At 40.7% G+C, this 18,030-nt stretch overlaps 1 protein-coding gene across 3 annotated transcripts in view; it reads left to right on the top strand.

The window, feature by feature from the left end:
- REEP5 (receptor accessory protein 5) overlaps nucleotides 1-18,030 on the top strand; it is a 39,261-nt gene that overhangs the window by 6,243 nt on the left and 14,988 nt on the right. For all 3 annotated transcript variants that reach the window (XR_012129883.1, XM_073232959.1, XM_036995115.2), the window contains one exon: nucleotides 9,086-9,224. Coding sequence is in view for 2 of the 3 variants with exons in the window: in XM_073232959.1 (XP_073089060.1) it covers nucleotides 9,086-9,224 (139 nt within the window). In the remaining variant the exon portion in view is untranslated. The remainder of the gene's footprint in view (nucleotides 1-9,085; nucleotides 9,225-18,030) is intronic.

The raw sequence follows: 18,030 nt of genomic DNA on the forward strand, positions 1-18,030 counted from the left end.
GCAGAAATGAAATTTGGAAAAGCTTGTGTGGTTTCCTAGCTTTCTTCGCGACTCACACATTGACCAGTATGTGTGTGTTGGGGGGAGGGGGGCAGGTCAGGTGTCAGTGTGGGAGCACAGACAGCTGAAGGGCAACCAGTGCTTTATCAGTCCCCCCTTCCTGCTGACTGCTCTTGTTTTCTGTGTGCATCTGTTCCCTTTGAGAGCAGGGCCTTTAATCCTCTGCCTCAGTGTTTGCAGACTCTTTGGCCACCCTGTGTAATCAATTTGAAATCTAATTCCAGGCTTCTCCTTATTAAGAGCTGTTGACAGAATTATTTAACTCCTTCCCTCTATTCCTCATAAGATAAGGATAATAATAGGAAGCTCTATTATTAAGGTAGATCTGCCTCCCACACCTGTTTTTTTTTTCTCTGATATAATTCATATGCAGCCCTTTTAAAGTGTGCAGTTCAGTGGTTAACATATTCATAAAGTTGTGCAATGATCACCACTGTCTAATTGCAAAACATTTTCATCACCCCTAAAGGAAACTGTTCCCATAGTAGTCTCTACTTCCCCTCAGTCCCTAGAAACCACGAATTTACTTTTTGCCTCTATGGATTTGCTTACTCTGGACATTTCATCTGAATGGAGTCTAGGCTGTGGCATTAGTGCCCCGGGCAGCCCTGCTTCTGGTGGCCCTGCACATACATGTAAGAGGCTTCCTGGGATACATCTCGGGAGCATGTGCTGTGCTGCCCTTCATATGCAGCCTGTTCCTGGGACCTCAGATAAACCTCATAGTGGCCCCCAAGTGTGGGTGCTGGTCCTGTCCCTGCTTCTTTATTAAATGGGATTATGAGGGAGGGACTCACTAGACTTCATTTTCTAGTTTTATTTTTGCTCTGCAGAGAAAGGAAAAAGGGGAGGGTTTGTTTTTTGCCCTACTCAGCAACCTTTTTGTTTAAAATTCTATAAAATGTCTACTAACTTTCCTCTTTTTATTTCATATTTTTAATAAGGATCGGGTTGCCATCTACCTTGGATATCAGAGTTGGGCCTTAGAGATCAAGCGTGTAGTCTAATTCCTTTAGTTTTCAGATGATCCAGGGACAGAAAGAGGTACCTTGTGTTTCCCAAGGTCACACAGAGGCTGGACTTGGTTTGGACCCCTCAGTCACTACACAAGAATGGGAAAGTGCATTCTGCCATGTATTGGTACCAAGCTTAAAAAGATTAAATATGTTTACAGTTCAGCATTTTAGAGACTCTATTTAATCTAATGTTTGGCAACACTTTTGGAATGTCGTGCGCACTTCAGGGATGTCTCACTTATCTTCTGTGGTCTCGCCAGCCCTCTGGTGTGCCCCACCAGCACAGAGTTCCTGCCTTCACGGCTTTGCATGGCTGCCGAGCACCTGTACAGCGCTTTCCTTCAGAGGCACTTAGGTATCCCTGTGTAAGTGCTTTACAAATATCACCCATTTAATCCTCATGACAGCCCTATGATGTAACTACTGTGATTGCTCCCACTTTACAGATGAGGAAACAAAGAAAGGGAAGTAACTTGATCAAGGTCCCACAGCTAGTAGATGGGGAAAGTGGTATTTAAAGCCAGGGTGTCTGGTTCCAAAGCCCATTATCTTTATCCCACAGATACATGCCATACCCTATGCAGAAATGAAAATTGAACTGTTGATGTTAATGTTTTCCTTTATCAGTTTGACCCTGTCACTACATTGCCCTTCAGGCAGTGTATTTTTATTTTTCTTCTCAAATAGGATCTGCCATCCCCATCATGTATCTGCCCACATAGGCATTTGCAGTGTTCTGTGAACATGAGTTAGAATATATTACTCACAAGTTCTGTCTCTTGTTATCTGTTACGTAGCACTGATTTACAGCAGCAGCAATACAGATATTACTAGCAGAGACTTGCTCTGTTTTATCAGTACAGGCCCATGTGAAGATGGCCCACTGACCTGGATTTCCTGAGGGAGTGCAACCTGGCCTTTAGTTCTGTGTCAGGGGGCAACAAATCTCAAAGGGGGGATGTGTGGGGATGACCTCTGTGAGGTCAGCTCTAAGGGGATTATGAGGGGGAAAATTTGAAAAAAACTGTCAAAATAACTATAAGAATTGTAATATGATTAACCACAAGTAAAAGCTATAGCATCTTCTTAGGGGATGATGCACAGCAGATAAAGAAAGGGAATAGGTTAACAAGGATGGAAATCTACTTGAGTGAGGTTTTCAGTGACAGATTCCTAAACAGCAGTTCATTACCCAGAGGAGACTTTGAGAAAGTCGCCCTGGTGTGACTGACAGTTGCAAACCACTTTCTGTTTCGCTGAAGCGGAGCTAGGCTTCCCTACTAGTGCCAGAGGATGTGTATTTGTGGTGGTCTTCTCAGACTCATTAGTGAGAGGTGTGTTTGTTTCCATGTGGTTTTTTGAGAACTTGTAATTATTTTTTTTCTTTTTTACTCCTGAGAACTTGGGAGCAGATATATTTTCTACTAAGCTGCTTATGTTCCTATTACACTAGCTTTTCTCTCTGCAACTGTATGCTCTTTGTTAAGAGTGCTTAAGAGCAGAGCAACGCATGCCATGCTTTGCCTCTTGTGGGTGGTTCTGAAGCACATGCAAGTGTTCTGGCCAACTGTGCACTTGGACCAGAAATATAATGGCAGCTGTAAATTTTGCCTTAAGCAGATATATTTAAGCATTTTATTTTTGTCAGCTTTTGCCTGGTAGTGTTTTCACTTAACATTACTGCTCATACTGCTGAGCTATTTTAAGGTGGAGTTGTGGAGAAAACTGAAAAAGTAATAAAATATCCTTATAACAACCTGTGCTTATTTTTGTAGATAATTACAGCCAGCATTTGGGTTACACTTACATTTCTCTTGCCTGTATCATACAGTAAAGGAAGTTTTGAGGTGCAAGTAAAATGAATGATTTAAATTATTCATGATCTAGTTTCTGGGCTCAAAAGAGTTGTGGAGAGAGATCCCTAATTCCTAATACTCTGTTCTGGAGTGTTCTCTCTGAATTTTAAGGAGCATTTTTTTTTTTTCCCCAAAGACTGTGGAGATTTGGTTTGTCCTTCTCAGCTGCCTTCATCTTCTCCCTGTCCAGGAGTTTATCTCTTTTTCAGGACTCAGTTTTCAGCTGAAATTCCTTATGTAATATTTAAAACAAGTATAAGCACATATATGGCCCACATGCACATGAAAAGATGCTCCACATCACTAATCATCAGGGAAATGAAATCAAAACCACAGTGAAATATCACCTCACACCAGTCAGAGAGCCACTATCCAAAATACAAGAAATAACAAGTGTTGGTGAAGATACGGAGAAAAGGGAACCCCTACATTGTTGGTGGGAATGTAAATTGGTGCAGTCACTGTGGAAAGCAGTATGGAGGTTCCTCAGATAACTAAAAATAAAAATACCAGATGACCCAGTAACTCCACTTCTAGGAATTTACCTGAAAACAAAATGTCTTACTCAAAAAGATATATGCACCCCTATGTTTACCTCCTGCATTATTTACAATAATTGGCTAAAGAAAAAGTGGTACATATATACTCTGGAATATTATTCAGCTATAAAAAAAGAAATCCTGCCATTTGTGACAACATGGGTGGATCTAGAGGGTATTATGCTCAGTGAAATAAGCCTGGCCGAGAAAGACAAATACCATATGATTTCACTTACTTGTAGAAGACCTTTGCAGCATGGGTCTGAAAAATTTTTTCAAGAATGTCCAGCTTTTCCCCCCACTGACCTGCAACTCTACTCTTTAGTATTTGGGATTTGGAGAGTGAGGAATAATTAAAATCCAGGGATAATTCTCTAATCTCCTTTTAACCTTATCAACAATGTGTTAACCCTCAACCAGCTCCACTTAGCCAGAAGGCCTGGAGTGTTCTTATCACTTTTTTTTCTTAATCTCTTGCCTCCCTAAGAAAATAATAAATAACCATATTATAATTCCTGCCTATTAAGGTAATATTTACTGAGAGTTTACTCTGATCTGGTCATTGTTTCTAAGTGCTTTACATATATTAACTAATTTAATCTTCACAACACAATGAGGTTTATCATCCTTTGTTGACAGATGAGGAGAAACAGGCCCAGAAGAAATGAAGGGAAAATGTGGTTATTCCATAGTTCAATGTAATTAATAAATTTTCGACAGCTTGCTTTGTTTAAATTGAAGATCAGAATGAGTCAATTTCATGTGATGGTTTGTTGAACTCCTTTCTCTATATATCTTTCTCTGTGTATGTGTGTATTCAAGTCCTTTTAATGCTTTCAAACACAGATTGTGTCTGATCATTGTTATGAGAATTTGTAAGAAAATCAGGAGCTTTTCCTCAAGAGAGAGATTAAATGAATGTGCCTGATGTTCACATTAGTGTTTGTTTTAACAAAGCCATAAAGAGAGACCTAGTCTTACAGGAGGAAGTACTTGCAGAAAGTCTGGTGCCTGGTTTTTTTTCCAAATAGAAACCATCTTCCTTACTTTTGTAAATAGCACATGCTCATTAAAAACCCTTAAAAAGTAAAATTCTGCCAGTGTTAAGGATTAACTTTACACAATCTGAAATATGTATTTCTGGACACCATTCTTGGTCTCTGAACATACGCAAACATATGTCTGTCTCTTGTTGTTAAACACAAAATTAGGAATTTCCTTTTTATACGCAACACTGTATCTTGGCTATCTTTCCTTGTGATATTCTTTCTAAAGGCTTCCGAATATTTCATTGTATGGACATACCAAAATGTATTTAAACAGTGCATTGCTGCCCTTAAAAAATGTGTAAACACATGCTTCTATAATCTTTGAGTTGAAATTCATTTTAATATCAACCTTTACTCTTTAAACTTCACTTTTTTTGGTCTATAAAATATAGAATTTGAACTAGTTCATACCTAAGATATTTTCCAACTCAACATTCTATGATTTCTAATTCTGCTTGGTGAATTTTTAGAACTCCTGGCCGTGTCCATCACATGGTATTGACAGCCATGTGTCTGCTGCGTATCCAGCCCATGCTCTTCTTTGCCACCTGCTTGAGTGAGCGGAGCCCTGTCCTTGGGACGTGATAGGTGGCTCAGGAGAGAGGACAAACACACCACCACACGGAGCCCAGGTGGCCAGGTGTTGGGTCAGTGGCAAGTCTGGCAGTAGGCAAGTGCGGAGAGCAGTGCCAGACCATGGTGTCTGTTGTGAATGTGCCGCTGGGAGTGGTTCTGATCCTGGGGTCAGGCTGTGGGGCTGCTGACATATCCGCCTCGAGGGTGACGCAGCACTGGAGAGAGTAAGAGGGTGGCCAGGTCTGTGGAGAGGTGGCTGGAGTCACCAGCTGCTGCTAGGACAGTTCCAGGTTCCTCTAGGGGTTAGCTTGGGATTGAAAGCCCTGGGGGTGGTCCAGGGCCTACCTAAACAAATATAGGGCTTTCAGGTGCAGTTCTTGAAATCTTAGCAAGCAGGTTTGTTTAGATGTTTTTATTTTGAATTCTCTTACAAGTTGGAGAATGCTCATGTGACTGTTCTAGATCAGTAGAGTTGACTCATCCTAATCGTAGGAGAGATCTCATTCAGTTTGCCTTCCGTGTCCAACTTTTCTTCTCTCTTGGCCTCTCACTCATTGCTGGAATGAGGGTCCCCTGCCCTCTGGCTATAGCTGATTGGACCCAAAGCAGCATTTCTTTTTTCTCTCCTAAAAATGACGTGGAGGAGGAGTGCTGTGACTGAAACTTTGAGCTGGTGGGTCTGAAACTTGGCTGTGCATTAGAATCCCTTCCACAGCATTCTGAAAGCACAGGGCTGTGCTCGATGTGCCAGAGTCTTAATGTCTAGGTCTGAAGAGGACCTGGGCATGTATCTTTCTCATTAGTTCCCTGGGTGGATGTGGATCATCATGTAAGTATGAGAACCAGCGAATGAGGGCACCGAGCCTGAACACCATCTTGTTTACCTGTGAAGGTTCTCCCCGGCGCCTGGGCGAGCAGGGTGGAGGGGGGGACGGTCCTGAGACTAAGACATTCCCTCCTAGTTGTCAGTTCTATGACCAGCCTAACTTTTCTCAGCTTGGCTTTTCTCCAACATAGGGCTAGATCCCTGTGGTCCCTTCTAAAAGTAAGATTATAAACTCCTTTTGTATTTATATTAATGCAATAAATCTTTATTAAATGCCTTCTTAGTACCAGACATTTTGCTAAGTACTGTGTAGGCTGGTGGTGAGTTCTCCAAATTAGGAAAACAGCCTGGGATGGTGAACAGGCACAGGCTTCGTTAGTGTCAGGTGTAAATCCAGCCTCTGCCACTTGCAGCTGGGAGCCCTGCACATGTTATTTGTCTTTCCGAAGCCTCAGTTTCTTCCTTTCAAAAACAAAAATAACAATATCTATTCCATAGGGCTATTATGAAGGATAAATTAAATAATCATTAGGATCCTACCTCCCCACTATTTAGCTTTGCCATTTTGGTCAGACTGCAAATGACTCAAGGGCAGAGAGCACATCTTAAGATTCTCAAATCCCCTATATGCCTGGTAAGTTGCTTCATCCTCATTCTGATACATTGAGTTGAAATATAATTTAGTGTGTGTTCAAGGCAGTGGAGTGTATTGTTGCAAGAATTGTCTGTGTCCCACGGAAGGCAGTATAGCACAGAGAAGACAAGTAGTGATATAGCATCTTGCTACAATGATGGACAGTGACTGTGATGGGGTGGGAGGGGACTTGATAATAGGGGTGAATGTAGTAACCACAATGTTGCTCATGTGAAACCTTCATAAGATTGTTTATCAGTGATACTGTAATAAAAAAAAGATTACTACTTACTGAAAGCACATGATGGTTAGCATTTTTTAGCAATAAAATATTAAAAAAAAAAGAATTGCCTGTGTCCACTCACTTGGATAAGGAAGTATATAAGAAAATAGATTTCAGTCAGTTGGAAGCTCTATTTTTCTCTGGTTGTGACTGGATTGAGGCATTTCACCTTTCTGAGTCTCAGTGGATGAGCTCTCTTACATTCGTTCTTGTTATGACTAGCTTAGGATGTTATAATATGTAGATATGTTTTTTAAATGAACACTGTGCTATTTTAAATTAAAACTAAATGCTTCAGTAATACAAGTAATTCTGTAAAAAAATCTCTTCAGCTTAATAAGGCTCTGTGGTCTTTTCCTGTCTTCTTTCATGCGTGTTGGTTTCCTCCAAAGTTGTCATCAATGTGTGTTTAGCTTTGAGCTCTTTCTACTTTTCAGTGTGACTGTATGGTGTTCCAAGTGTACTGGCGTGGAAACTTTTGAATTCATATTACTGACCAATTAGGGAACTAACCACTTTTTTATGCCTTGAAGCATTGAACTTGAACTGTTAACAGTAGTTTTTCCATTTTTGAATCTGAGGATCTTGACTAACGTCTTAAAAACAGTGAGGTAAAATGGGATTGAAAGTATTAGAATGCTTCATGAAATGTGTGTTTGCTGGCTCTTGTGTGTTTACTTAGTCATGGACTGCTCTGTTTCCCAAAACTAAGACCTTAAGTGAAATAGAGCTATTTATCCCCTCTACCCAGGTTGGATGTATAATAAAGAAGTTTTTATCATACTAGTAGCTTTAAAAATCCACTTAAATATGTAAGTAGATAAATGATGCTCTATACCAAGTAAAGCACAGGGGAAGACCTTATGTGTGCAAGGTGTACTGTTAGCTCTTTGATTAACGTGCTGGCCTACACTTTTCCTTTGGCCTTCTATTACGTTAGCCAGCTTCCATCTGAGGAAAGCTCACAGACATAGTTGCATATTATAAGCTATTATTTTATAATCACCTGTCTTAGATTCACTTTATCTGATTCTTGTGTTAAAAGTGAAAAGCCGTGGCCCAGTGCTGCACGTGTTATTTTTCTTCCCTAAACCTCATTTTCTTCCTTTCAAAAATGAAAATAACAGTATCTATTTCATGGGCCTATTATGAAGGCTAAATTAAATAATCATTAGGTTCCTCATGAGCTCAGAGCATGCTCACCTCATCACTTCTCCTTATCTTCTCTTATCTCCTCATGTCATTAGTGGCATCTCATTCAGATGAAACTTTTCCCTGTTGGGTTATTTTCCTAAAACACTCATGCACCCATAGCTGCTTCTAATCAACTCAGAGGTTTTCTTAGAGAATGATTCAGCATGATTCAGCAGCCCAGCTGTCTCTTTGGGGAATCCATTTGACCAAGTATTTTCAAAAGTTAACCCATCTCATAAGCTAAACAAGATTCAGATTTCTTCTAATTTACTAGTAATTTGGTACAGCTCAGTTATAAGTGTCCAGACATACATTAGTGTGGGATAAAAAATTACAGAATTCAGATTTAGAATGATGAGATTCCCAGGACTGGAAGAAACATCTGTGATGTGTGTAGACATGAAAGAAGATTTTAAAAAATGTATTTCCATTCATTTGCAGAATGAATTTTGTTTAAGCAGTAGTTGGTACTGAGAAAGTCATGTCATTAACTGATGAGGGGAGGGAAGGAGAGACCACAGCCTGAGTATCACGTAATGACAGTTGGAACCAAATGTGACATTTGTCAGGAGTATGTTACAGGCTTTGGGCCTTGTCTGAACTATGTTTCAGAAGTTCCTTTATGGAAATTCCTCTTCACCCCTGATGTACCTCGGTTATTAAAAGTACCTAAGGACTGTGTTACTATGAGTGAATTCTTACTACACCCCTGGTGGCAGGGCCCCATTTGGGAGTGGGGATTACTCTGCTTCCTGGTAACTGTGGGTACTCTTGGGGTCTCAGTGGAGGCTTGAGCAGGGTGGAGATCCAGGGGATGGACAGCTGTGGTCTCTGCTAACCAGAAGACTGGTAACAGTAGTTACAAGGGCTTGTCCTGAAATCTCCACATTGCTTCCTGTCTTTATAATGTACGTTTGCGTCTTATGACATGGCACGTACATTGCTGAGTTTCTCTCCTGCTGTTGGAGGGTGGGCTGTGAAAGCATAATTGTTTGAAAATGTTTTACTAATATCTTTTCATGTGATATACTTGCTTTTGTATTGCATTTCAGCATCAAAGCCATAGAGAGTCCCAACAAAGAAGATGATACCCAGTGGCTGACGTACTGGGTGGTGTATGGTGTGTTCAGCATTGCCGAATTCTTCTCTGACCTCTTCTTGTCATGGTTTCCCTTCTACTACATGCTGAAGGTATGTTGGTTTTTCCTGAACCTCTCTCCCTACCACTAAAATAAACTCCATCTCAGGACCAATATACATGGAATAGGAAAAAGTGCTTGAATGTTAGACATCTGTGGCTGTGCCTCAGATTATAAACAGGAAGACAGGACTCGACATGTCTATGTTCTTGGACAAGAATACTGTTTTGGAAACAGCCAGAGCAACTGGGTGTTCAAATTGCATTTGATATAATAGAAGGTGGAAATCCTAGGACCCAGACAGGCATTGCTGTTAGTTTGCCAGCATCCTAGCTTCATGCAGTGTTGTCCACATTTGCTGTAGAAGCATTGCAGATTTTGGTAGGACACTGATCATTCTGTGATGTGTAGGGATCATTTCTTGAGGGAAAAAATCCTTACATAGGTTTGGAGAAAGAAGATGTGAAATGGGCTCTCTGAGGAGGTTGTGGTAGTGACTTTGGTCAGTGTGGTAGTCAGGGACCATCCCTGCCACACTGGGTGTCTGGAGATGACCAGCCTTGGTTACCAACACGGTCTTGGTGTGAGGTAGAAGTTAGGAAGGTGAAACTCATTCCTAACGGGACCTGTATTGACCCCAAACTTGCATCAGAGGCAAATGAGAAAAGAGGCCCCACCTTTTAATAGAGTGCTGCTTTCTCACTAAACTGTACACGCTGTCTTCAGTTGATTCCTCAAGTGTCATCCGTAGAAGAGGTCCTGGAATGCATTAATTTGGAGTCACATATTTTAAACTCCATGTAATTTTGAAGCCCTTAATAAGACCCATCTAATGGTAGTGATGTCACAGTGTAGTCACTAAAGGAAAGAAACAGTCTTGGGCTCACCTGCTTGCTACAGTGAACAATATCCTGTTTGCAGAACCATTCACACCAGTTATCTGATCTCCAACTTCTGAAACATGAGCAGTCCTGACTTCAGCACTGTCTCAGTTATCTCTGCTAGTTCCCATGAGGTAGAGAAGGGATCCAGAATAAGAGAGAATCACTAAATCATTTCTATTTGGTTTTGAAGTACATTCCAAAAATTGCTTTGCAGTAAATTTTCTTGCCTAATAGCAAAATGAATGTGCATCCATTAGTAGTCCCATGCTGCATTCCCATTCTGGTGTTGATGAGAATGAGAAAGTAAATTTACTGCATATGTTGCAAATAGATAATATACTTGAGATAATTAAATATTAATTATGCTGTCAGTCAAAATGCTTCCCTCTTGCAGTAGTGACATATGTTGAGTGGTTTCAGTGAACACACTGAGAAAAAGCCTCTGAATTGCAGTGTGTGTAGGAGAATACCCCCATTTTAAGGACCAGGATAGGGCTTACCTGTGCCATTGCTACAATCTCATGGTAATTGTATGGGAGTGTAAAAAAGAGGCCTGCTGCATGAGGATTTTGGGAAGATGGTGGCATGAGTAGGGCAGCGGAAATCTCCCAAAACCATATATATTTAAAAAAATACAACAAATTAAAGTATGCTTAACAGAGAGACCAGAGGATACAGTACAACAGCCAGGCTACCTCTACATCTGCGAGAACTTGGCATCTCACGAAGGGGGTAAGATACAAGCCGTGACCTGGCGGGATGTGAGCGCCCCCACCCCCCACCCAGCTCACCGGCAGGAGGAGAGGAGTTGGAGTGGGGAGGGAGTGGAAGCACAGAACTGCTAAATAACCAGCCCTAGTAATTCGCACTGGGAGCGCAGACACACGTTGCATGGTGTGCTGGATATTACGGAAATGGAAAAGTAAAATCTGTGAGCGGGTCCCTGCAGCCGGCTCCCCTGGGACAAAAGAAAAGCAAGTGCTTTTTGAGTCTTAAAGGGACAGGGGCCCCACAGCTGGATGGAATTGTCCCGGCACACTCAGCCCAGCAGCTGGGAATCCCAGGGAACTTCAGGCACCTTTACCCCCTGGGAGGCAACGCAGCTCTGAAGCCCCTCATGGTGATAAACAGCCTGCTGTTCAATCCCCCTCCCACACGGCCCTGGCAGAGCAGCCTGGGAGCGACTGTGCCCAAAGCAGCAGCCCAGAGCCTCCTCCCAGCGTACAGCTGCCCAGGCCAGATCCACAAGCCACTGCTGGCGAGCAGCTGCCCTGCACAGGCAGAGGAAGACGGGACAGGGCATGAAGGGGCACCGTTCTTGCAAAAGAGCAAACCTGGCGCGCTGGCCACTCCCTGCAGGGCTCTGGGCTGCCCCGCCCACCACGGCTCAGGAAATTAAGCTGGAGCCTGGTCCCGGCATGCGGGTAACTGGCACAGGCAGCGGAGAAGGGTAAGGTGACCAGCAAGCAGGAAGGGACTTTGTTCTCCCAGCTAACACACACGCTACCTGCCTATGACTACCTCTATCGCCATGAAAGGCAGAAGAATTTGGTCCAGTCCAGAATCACCCAGACAACCCCTGAGAGAGGGAGCCTGGGGAGATAGATTTAACCAATCTTCCTGAAAAAGAATTCAAAATAAAGGTCATAACCATGCTGATGGACCTGCAGAGAAATATGCAAGAGCTAAAGGATCAAGTTGGGAGGGAGAATACAGAAATAAAACAATCTCTGGAAGGAATTAAGAGCAGACTGGATGAGGTGCAAGAAGCCATTAATGGAATAGAAATCAGAGAACAGGAATACACAGAGAGGCTGAGGCAGAGAGAGATAAAAGGATCCCCAGGAATGAGAGAATATTAAGAGAACTGTGTGACCAATCCAAACAGAACAATATTCACATTATAGGGGTTCCAGAAGGAGAAAAGAGAGAGAGAAAGGGATAGAAAGTGTCTTTGAAGAAACAGTTGCTGAAAACTTCCCCAAACTGGGGAAGGAAAACGTCTCTCAGACCATGGAAGCCCACAGATCTCCCAATGCAAGAGACCCAACGAGGACAACACCAAGACATATAATAATTAAAATGGCAAAGATCAAAGACAAAGACAGAGTATTAAAGGCAGCCAGAGAGAGAAAAAAGGTCACTTACAAAAGAAAACCCATCAGGCTATCATGAGACTTCTCAACAGAAACCTCACAGGCCAAACATATATGGTCAATTAATATTCGATAAAGGAGCCATGGACATACAATGGGGAAATGACAGTCTCTTCAACAGATGGGGCTGGAAAAACTGGACAGCTACATGTAAGAGAATGAAACTGGATCATTGTCTAACCCCATACACAAAAGTGAATTCGAAATGGATCAAAGACTTGAACGTAAGTCATGAAACCATAAAACTCTTAGAAAAAAACATAGGCAAAAATCTCTTAGACATAAACATGAGTGACCTCATATTGAACATATCTCCCCGGGCAAGGGAAACAAAAGCAAAAATGAACAAGTGGGACTATATCAAGCTGAAAAGCTTCTGTACAGCAAAGGACACCATCAATAGAACAAAAAGGTATCCTACAGTATGGGAGAATATATTCATAAATGACAGATCCAATAAAGGGTTGACATCCAAAATATATAAAGAGCTCACACACCTCAACAAACAAAAAGCAAATAATCCAATTAAAAAATGAGCAGTCGCTGAATAGACAGTTCTCTGAAGAAGAAATTCAGATGGCCAACAGACACATGAAAAGATGCTCCACATTGCTTGTCATCAGAGAAATGCAAATTAAAACCACAATGAGGTATCACCTCACACCAGTAAGGATGGCTATCATCCAAAAGACAAACAACAACAAATGTTGGTGAGGTTGTGGAGAAAGGGGAACCCTCCTAAACTGCTGGTGGGAATGTAAATTAGTTCAACCATTGTGGAAAGCAGTATGGAGGTTCCTCAAAATGCTCAAAATAGAAATACCATTTGACCCAGGAATTCCACTTCTGGGAATTTACCCTAAGAATGCAGCAGCCCAGTTTGAAAAAGACAGATGCACCCCTATGTTTATTGCTGCACTATTTACAATAGCCAAGAAATGGAAGCAACCTAAGTGTCCATCAACAGATGAATGGATAAAGAAGATGTGGTACATATACACAATGGAATATTACTCAGCCATAAGGAAAAAACAGATCCTACCATTTGCAACAACATGGATGGAGCTAGAGGGTATTATGCTCAGTGAAATAAGCCAGGCAGAGAAAGACAAGTACCAAATGATATCACTCATATGTGGAGTATAAGAACAAAGGAAAACTGAAGGAACAAAACAGCAGCAGAATCACAGAACCCAAGAATGGACTAACAGTTACCAAAGGGAACGGGACTGGAGAGGATGGGTGGGAAGGGAGGGATAAGGGCGGAGAAAAAGAAAGGGGGCATTATGATTAGGGGGAGGCACGGGGAGGGCCCTGCAACACAGAGAAGACAAGTAGTGATTTTACAGCATCTTAGTATTCTGATGGACAGCGACTGTGAAGGGGTATGTGGGTGGGACTTGGTGAAGAGGGGAGCCTAGTAAACTTAATGTCCTTCATGTAATTGTAGATTAATGATAACAAAATAAAAAAAATAAAAAAAAAAAGAAACCTTACAGGCAAGAGGAGAATGGCATGATACATGTAATGCAATGAAACAGAAGGGCCTTGAACCAAGAATACTGTAACCAGCAAAATTATCATTTAAATATGAAGGAGGGATTAAATAATTCCCAAACAAAAGTTGAGGGAATTTGCCTCCCACAAACCACCTCTACAGGATATTTTAAAGGGGCTGCTCTAGATGGAAGCACTCCTAAGGCTAAATAGATGTCAACAGAGAAAATAAAATCACACCAAAGAAAGCAGACCAACCAAATACTAACTAAAGGCAAAAAATAAAATCAACTACTCACAAAAGCAGTCAAAGGAAACACAAAAGAGTACAGAATAAAACACCTAACATATAAAGAATGAAGGAGGAGGAATAAGAAGGGAGAGAAATAAAGAATCATCAGACTGTGTTTATAATAGCTTAATAAGAGAGTTAAGTTAGACGGCTAGACAGTAAAGAAGCTACCCTGGAACCCTGGGTAACCACGAATCTAAAGCCTGCAATGGCAATAAGTACATAGCTTTCAATAATCACCCTAAGTGTAAATGGACTGAATGCACCAATTGAAAGACACAGAGTAATAGAATGGATAAAAAACCAAGACCCATCTATATGCTACTTACAAGAGACTCATCTCAAACCCAAAGACACACACAGACTAAAAGTCAAGGGATGGAAAAAGATATTTCATGCAAACAACTGGGAGAAAAAAGCAGGTGTTGCTGTACTTGTATCAGACAAAATAGACTTCAAAACAAAGAAAGTAACAAGAGATAAAGAAGGACATTACATAAAGATAAAGGGGTAAGCCCAACAAGGGGATATAACCATTATAAATATATATGCACCCAATACAGGAGCACCAGCATATATGAAAGAAATACTAACGGAATTAAAGGAGGAAATAGAATGCAATGCATTTGTTCTAGGAGACTTCAACACACCACTCACTTCAAAGGACAGATCACCCAGACAGAAAATAAGTAAGGACACAGAGGCACTGAACAACACATGAGAACAGATGGACCTAACAGACATCTACAGAACTCTACACCCAAAAGCAGCAGGATAGACATTCTTCTCAAGTGCACATTTTCCAGAATAGACCACATACTAGGCCACAAAAAGAGCCTCAGTAAATTCAAAAAGACTGAAATTCTACCAACCAACTTCTCAGACCACAAAGATATAAAACTAGAAATAAATTGTACAAAGAAAACAAAAAGGCTCACAAACACATGGAGGCTTAACAACATGCTCCTAAATAATCAATGAATCAGTGACCAAATTAAAACAGAGATCAAGCAATATATGGAGACAAATGACAACAACACAAAGCCCTAACTTCTGTGGGATGCAGCGAAGGCAGTTCTAAGAGGAAAGTATATAGCAATCCAGGCCTATTTAAAGAAGGAAGAACAATCCCAAATGAACAGTCTAAAGTCACAATTATTGAAATTAGAAAAAGAAGAACAAATGAGGCCCAAAATCAGCAGAAGGAGGGACATAATAAAAATCACAGATGAAATAAATAAAATTGAGAAGATTAAAACAATAGAAAAAAATCACTTGAAACCAAGAGCTGGTTCTTTGAGAAAATAAACAAAATAGATAAGCCCCTCTCCAGACTTATTAAGAGAAAAAGAAAATCTATACACATCAACAGAATCAGAAATGAAAAAGGAAAAATCATGACAGACCCCACAGATACAAGAATTATAAGAGAATACTATGAGAACCTATATGCTAACAAGCTGGAAAACATAGAAGAAAAGGACAACTTCCTAGAAAAATACAACCTTCCAAGACTGACAAAGGAAGAAACAGAAAATCTAAACAGACCAATTACCAGCAAAGAAATTGAAGCAGTAATCAAAAAACTACCCAAGAACAAAACTCCTGGTCCAGATGGATATACTGCTGAATTTTATCAGACATATAGAGAAGACGTAATGCCTATTCTCCTTAAAGTTTTCCAAAAAATAGAAGAGGAGGGAATACTTACTCCTTCTATGAAGCCAGCATCACTCTAATACCAAAACCAGGCAAAGACCCCACCAAAAAAGAAAATTACAGACTAATATCCCTGATGAACATAGATGCAAAAATACTCAACAAACTATTAGCAAACCGAGTTCAAAAGTACATCAAGAGGATCATACACCATGACCAAGTGGGATTCATCCCAGGGATGCAAGGATGGTACAACATTCAAAAGTCCATCAACATCATCCACCGCATCAACAAAAAGAAAGACAAAAACCACATGATCATCTCCATAGATGCTGAAAAAGCATTTGACAAAATTCAACATCCATTCATGATAAAAACTCTCGGCAAAATGCATGTAGAGGGCAAGTACCTCAACATAATAAAGGCCATATATGACAAACCCACAGCCAACATCATACTTAACAGAAAGAAGCTGAAAGCCTTTCCTGTAAGATTGGGAATAAGACAGGGATGCCCAGTCTCCCCACTTCTATTCAACATAGTACTGGAGGTCCTAGCCACGGCAATCAGACAAAACAAAGAAATACAAGGAATCCAGATTGGTAAAGAAGACGTCAAACCGTCACTATTTGCAGATGACATGATATTGTACATAAAAAACCCTAAAAACTCCACTCCAAAACTACTAGAACTAATATCTGAATTCAGCAAAGTTGCAGGATACAAAATTAACACACAGAAATCTGTTGCTTTCCTATACACTAACAATGAACTAGCAGAAAGAGAAATCAGGAAAAAAATTCCATTTACAATTGCATGAAGAAGAATAAAATACCTAGGAATAAACCTAACCAAGAAAGTGAAAGACCTATACCTTGAAAACTACAAGACACTCGTAAGAGAAATTAAAGAAGATACCAATAAATGGAAACTCATCCCATGCTCATGGATAGGAAGTATTAATATTGTCAAAATGGACGTCCTGCCTAAAGCAATTTGTAGATTCAGTGCAATTCCTATCAAAATACCAACAGCATTTTTCAACGAACTAGAGAAAATCATCCTAAAATTCATATGGAACCACAAAAGACCTCGAATAGCCAAAGCAATTCTGAAAAGGAAGAATAAAGCTGGGGGCATTACGCTCCCCAACTTCAAGCTCTACTACAAAGCCACAGTAATCAAGAAAGTTTGGTACTGGCACAATAACAGACCCATAGACCAATGGAACAGACTAGAGAGCCCTGATATAAACCCAACCATATATGGTCAATTAATATACCATAAAGGAGCCATGGACATACAATGGGGAAATGACAGCCTCTTCAGTAGCTGGTGTTGGCAAAACTGGACAGCTACATGCAAGAGAAGGAAACTGGAATATGGTTTAACCCCATACACAAAAGTAAACTCAAAATGGATTAAAGACTTGGAGGTCAGTCATGAAACCATAAAACTCTTAGAAGACAACATATGTAAAATCTCTTGAATATAAACATGAGCAACTTTTTCCTGGATGCATCTCCTTGGGCAAGGGAAACAAAAGCAAAAATGAACTCATGGGACTACATCAAACTAAAAAGCTTCTGTACGGCAAAGGACACCATCAACAGGACAAAAAGACATCCTACCATATGGGAGAATGTTTGTAAATGACATATCCAGCAAGGGGTTAACATCCAAAATATATAAAGAACTTACACACCTCAACACCCAAAAAGCAAATAACCCAATTAGCAAATGGGCAGAGGATATGAAGAGACAATTCTCCAAACAAGAAATCAGATGGCCAACAGACACATGAAAAGATGCTCCACATCACTAAGTATCAGGGAAATGCAAACTAAAACCACTTTGAGATATCACCTCACACCAGTAAGGATGGCCAGCATCGAAAAGACTAAGAACAACAAATGCTGGTGAGGATGCGGAGAAAGGGGAACCCTCCTACACTGCTGGTGGGAATGTAAATTAGTTCAACCATTGTGGAAAGCAATATGGAGTTTCCTCAAGAAACTAAAAATAGAAATACCATTTGACCTGGGAATCCCACTCCTTGGAATTTACCCAAAGAATACAACTTCTCTGATTCAAAAAGACATATGCACCCCTATGTTTATTGCAGCACTTTTTACAGTAGCCAAGGTGTGGAAGCAACCTAAGTGTCCATCAGTAGAAGAATGGATAAAGAAGTGGTACATATACACAATGGAATACTATTCAGCCATAAGAAAGAAACAAATCCTATCATTTACAGCAACATCGATGGAGCTAGAGAGTATTATGCTCAGTGAAATAAGCCAGGTGGAGAAAGACAAATGCCAAATGATTTCCCTCATTTGTGGAGTATAACAATGAAGCAAAAGTGAA

Source organism: Manis javanica, chromosome 1 (genome assembly GCF_040802235.1).
Source record: "Manis javanica isolate MJ-LG chromosome 1, MJ_LKY, whole genome shotgun sequence".
In the NCBI taxonomy this organism is placed as follows: Eukaryota; Metazoa; Chordata; class Mammalia; order Pholidota; family Manidae; genus Manis; species Manis javanica.